Source organism: Solanum verrucosum, unplaced genomic scaffold (genome assembly GCF_900185275.1).
Source record: "Solanum verrucosum unplaced genomic scaffold, falcon-dt-bn FXZP01000274.1, whole genome shotgun sequence".
Taxonomy (NCBI): Eukaryota; Viridiplantae; Streptophyta; class Magnoliopsida; order Solanales; family Solanaceae; genus Solanum; species Solanum verrucosum.
The window spans coordinates 1,216,673-1,221,318 of NW_026020258.1; the positions used below are offsets into that span (position 1 = coordinate 1,216,673).

The following is a 4,646-nucleotide window of genomic DNA, read 5'->3' on the forward strand; positions in this document are numbered from 1 at the left end:
AATATCAAGAAGTACACATCATATATAGCAACAGGTACTAGTAAAGATCGGAGAATAAGATACTACTTCATCCAGTAATTGACTAAAAACATGGACAACAATATTAATTTTAGAGTTGGAGATAAGTCATAGATATCACCAAAAATGTTATTTTTTGGGAACATGTTATCACCAGATGGAAACAAGGAACAACTTGCTCCAAAGAATGATGATCACCTGGAAAGTTATGACCTGGATATGCCATTTATTACACAAGGTATCAGAGGTTAGAGGCAAGGAAGTCAGAAGGTGGAAGCTCAAGGACCATCAAGCCAACTACTTTTGTGTAAAGAAATTTAATGACTTCGGCAGATTTATATTAACTGTAGAAAGAACAGGGGAGTAAAAGATCCACTGTTATACTACCAGAAACAGCACTCAATACAGGATGGGACGAGCCAGCATACAAAATTAAAAGTCATATTTATAGAAGGGATCACATTATAACAGAATCACAACCTCTAGTGGTGGACTCAACCGATGTTGAAGAAACTAATAGATACAGGTGGACAGCTAGTGCTGGAAAAATCATTGAAGATCCAGGGGAAAGGAGCAACATCAAGCTAATGGAGCAGCGGAAATTCCTGATAAAGAAATTCAGAGCATGCTTAGTGGGACATTTTGACAGAGAGGAGACCCGAAACCAAACAGTTATTTGAAGATAGGCTTAGGGCAAATGGGGAAACTCAATCGGTGTATTTAAAAAGTGTGACCATCAATTCCTGTTTTGAGTTTCCAACCAGGAAACTGGCAGAACACATTCTGATTTGGCACTTGAAGTGGGAGCAAAAATCTCTGCAGTTGTCCTGGTGGTCACCATTGTCTGGATGTGTGCTGGAAAATTCCAGTTTGCCGGGACTTAGATAAGAGTTCCAGGTCTTTCCTTTTAGTCTTACCTCATGCAGTTTCTGCTTTCTGGTTGGCTTGGCGGTGCTTTCCTTCCTCTGTGGAGAGAAGACAGAAAAAGAATGTTTCCTAACTTTCCGTTTTTTGATGAAATAAGAAGGATATCATTAACAAAAAGCATCAAGAAGATGCAAGCATTACAAAGAGATTACCAGCTCCCAGGAAGGCAAAAAAAAGCTATCATAACTATCAAGATCTATGGAGCTGATAAATTCTAGGAATGATTTAACCGTAATTACAGAGGAGTGGTTGATCCAACTAAAAAGACTAATCAAACATCTAGCCTTAAGAGAGGAAAGGGGTCACTTTTTGAGGCAAAAACCATTAAGACTGACCCAGCTGAAACAGATCACTTTTGGAGGCATCTTAGTTCTCCAGAGAAGTTTCCAGAGCCACAGATCAATAAGTGTCTTCCTTGAGCTTAGATGTAAGTAGCCTTCTTTGACCAAATAGGTGCCATCCCTGTTACTTCCCCAAGTGAGTCTATCCTTGCTTTGGCTGTGGACTGAGCTGGTCTGGATGGTGGCCATGAGGGCTATAAATTCTTCCAACTCTCCATCGTTTAAATTTCTCCTCAGAGTCACACATTCTTCCCAACACTAAGAGATGGTTGATTCTGGATTGGAGGCAATCTGAAATACTCTAAGAAATACATTCATAAGAGAGATGTTACCAGCCATGTGCCTTTCCAAAACTGGATGTACTCCCCGCATCCCACTTTGAGAGTAGCAGTGCTATAGAAGACCTCCCACAACTTCCTCGTGGCTTTCCAAACCCCTGTGCTAACGGATTGTGACTTCATTCGAGCACCAGTGACGAGTGCTAGCAAATTTTGCTTGGATCACCTCCTTCCATGGACCAGTTGTCTCCTGATTGTACCTCCAACGCCACTTCTTAGTATACACTTGTTATGTAATGCCAGGTCTTTAATCCCTAAGCCTCCAAACTGCTTTGGCCTGGTAACTTTGGCCCATTTCACAGGGTGGAATTTGTGGTCCTTACTATTACCTTCCCAGAGGAAGTCTCTCCTAATCTTGTCAAGATGTTTTTGCACCTTAAAAGAGGGACATAAAATAGGTGGGAACACTATCCAAGACACTATTGACGAGCGTTACCCTACCCCCTATTGAGAGATATTGTTGTTGCCAGGAAGTCAATCTTCTTTCAAACTTTGACACAATACCACTCCAAGCCCCAACTGATTTGTAACTAGCACCCAGTGGTAACCCCAAATAGGCAGTGGAAAAAGATCTAATTGAGCAGCACCTGATGTCTGCCATATTCTCCAAGTCAGGGACCTCATTAACAGGGTAGATAATACTTTTAGACATGTTAATGTGGAGTCCTGACATGGCTTCAACAAGCATAAGAGTGAGGTTAAGGTATTGCACTTGGGATTTCTCAGCTTCACAGAAGATCAGTGTGTCATCAGCAAACAAGATTCTGATTAACTCTAAATAAATCCCCTTCCTCAGTCGACCCTATCTTCTGTAGAGGTCCCCGACACCTCTGCATGCTAACTTCATCACACTGCCGACCCATCTGAGAAAGTCTTCGTTGATCTTGATCTTACTTATAAACCAACTGTTGAACTCTTTGAACAAGAACCACCTGAATGGACCTTCACTAATATCGATTGATTCAAAAGACTTCACTAGAAATAAAGAAGCACACCCTATCACCCATACCGAAAAAGCTAAACCTTTGATGAGTTGGTATTTTACCGACTCATTAGACCCAAATTCATAAAGTATTGTCGACTCATTAGACCCAAATTCATAAAGTATTGTCTTGTTTTAATGCTGTTAAATTAGGTCTTAGGCCTAATTCACACCCCAAAAGCTAGCTCAAAGGGAGGAGGATTGCCCAAGCCTTATAAGGAGTCCACCCATCTCATTAACCACCGATGTGGGACTTTTGTCATTCTTTAACACCCCACCTCACGCCCAGTGCTTAGCATCTAGTGCGTGGGCAATTTTGATTTTGAGGGCCCCAACATCGGGTGAAACAAGCCCTGCTTTGATACCATGTTAAATTAGGTCTTAGGTCTAACTCACATCCCAAAAGCTAGCTCAAAGGGAGGAGGATTGCCCAAGCCTTATAAGGAGTCCACCCATCTCATTAACAACCGATGTGGGACTTTTGTCATTCTTTAACAAACGCAATTGAAGGGGTTTTAGGCCCTAGTTCTCTAGGATGCAGCCATTCCTTGAAAAAAGCAAGTTTGATGGATTTGAAGCCCCAAAAAAAGCACTGAAGCACACCGGCAAAGGAACTAACATCCCGCAGGAACCAACAGGCATCTTGCAGGAAGCAGTTCTGGATGTTGAGTCATTTAATGAAAGACGTCCCCAACATATCAACTCAAACTGAGAAACGTGAGTGGATCACCATCTTAATTCCTCGGGATCAATATTTTCCAGAAATGGTAGGGGAGTTCTATGTGTCATATCGAGCCAAAATGGACAAGCAAGGACAAAAGGAGGATACAGAGACAAGACCATCCATAACATTTGTGGTTGTAAGAGGAAAGGAAATTCCTTAGTACTCTTACATACTTTTTGGGGTTAGAAGTTCATTATAATTCTTTAGGTGTGTTCTTGAACCAACACACTACTCAGGAATTGATTGCTTTGGCTGGTCTTCAAGAATCTTCCTCTGTAAATACTCCATTGGAATTGAATGTAAAATATTGTCGTGCGGAAGGAGATCTTCTTCCTGATCCAACTTTGTATCGGCAATTAATTGGGAGCCTAAATTATCTTACTATTACTCGACTTGATATCTCTTTTGCAGTCAACAAGTGAGTCAGTTTATGTAGGCTCCCCGCCATCTACATTTGGTGGTTGTCTGTCGCATCATTCGATATCTCTTGCGAACATCTACTCATGGATTATTCTTTCCAAGTGGTTCTGAGATTCAACTTAATGCATTTAGGGGTCGTTTGGTAGTGAAGGTTTTAAAAACCTGTTTAAGCTAAATAATACAAAGGGAAATCAAAGATTGTGCGTAAAACAAAAAAGACGAGAGAGAGAAAAAAGAATAGAAGCAGAAGAAGAATAATTTTTATTAATGCTTCAGATTAGATATATAAGAGCCTAGAATGAAAAGTAAAAAAAAAACAATAACACACGATTTAGCAGTTCACTTAACAACTCCTAAATAATAGGAAAGCATGACTAACAACTAATTGACTAAGTCTTACTTAAAACATAGGCAGTAAAATTAAATTTACTGCAGTTCTAAAGCAGAATCCTAACACTCCTCCTTGCTTTGGATACTGCAAACTCCAATTTTCTGTCTAAGAAGCTCGAATTTGTTGATCGGTAAAGGCTTAGTAAACAGATCTGCTAGCTGATTTTCAGACTTGCAGTAGACTAGAGTCACTTCTCCCCTTTGCTGCACTTCTCTCAGGAAATAGAACTTGATGTTGAAATGCTTGGTCTTCTTGTAAATCACCGAATTGTTTGAGATTGCAATAGCTGCCTGGTTGTCGACAAGAATGAAAGTACTTTCCTTCTGTTCCAAATGTAAATCATGCATGATCTTTCTAAGCCACAAGACTTGGTTTACTGCTCCTGTTGCTGCTATGAATTCAGCTTCTGCAGTTGATTGTGCAACAATTTCCTGTTTCTTAGATGACCATGAGAATATTCCAGAACCTAGGCTGAAACAATGGCCAGAGGTACTTCTCATATCAT

General features: G+C 40.4%; 1 protein-coding gene across 1 annotated transcript; it reads right to left on the reverse strand.

The window, feature by feature from the left end:
• Positions 1-1,786: 1,786 nt before the first annotated feature.
• LOC125833335 (uncharacterized) lies at positions 1,787-3,280 on the reverse strand. Its single transcript, XM_049512476.1, has 3 exons — positions 3,226-3,280; positions 2,061-2,350; positions 1,787-1,999 (listed from the first exon to the last, which is right to left on the reverse strand). Exons 1-3 carry the CDS (start codon positions 3,278-3,280, stop codon positions 1,787-1,789), a joined length of 558 nt encoding a protein of 185 aa, XP_049368433.1.
• Between the last annotated feature and the right edge of the window lie 1,366 nt (positions 3,281-4,646).

Bases quoted from the DNA above. Each gene is read 5' to 3' on its own strand.
- LOC125833335 (XM_049512476.1), bottom strand. From the start codon at position 3,280: ATGACTCAACATCCAGAACTGCTTCCTGCAAGATGCCTGTTGGTTCCT. The intron at 2,351-3,225 runs GTTAGTTCCTTT...TCTTCTGTGAAG, and splicing joins CCTGTTGGTTCCTGCGGGAT to CTGAGAAATCCCAAGTGCAA. The intron at 2,000-2,060 runs GTAACGCTCGTC...CCCTCTTTTAAG, and splicing joins ATCTCTCAATAGGGGGTAGG to GTGCAAAAACATCTTGACAA.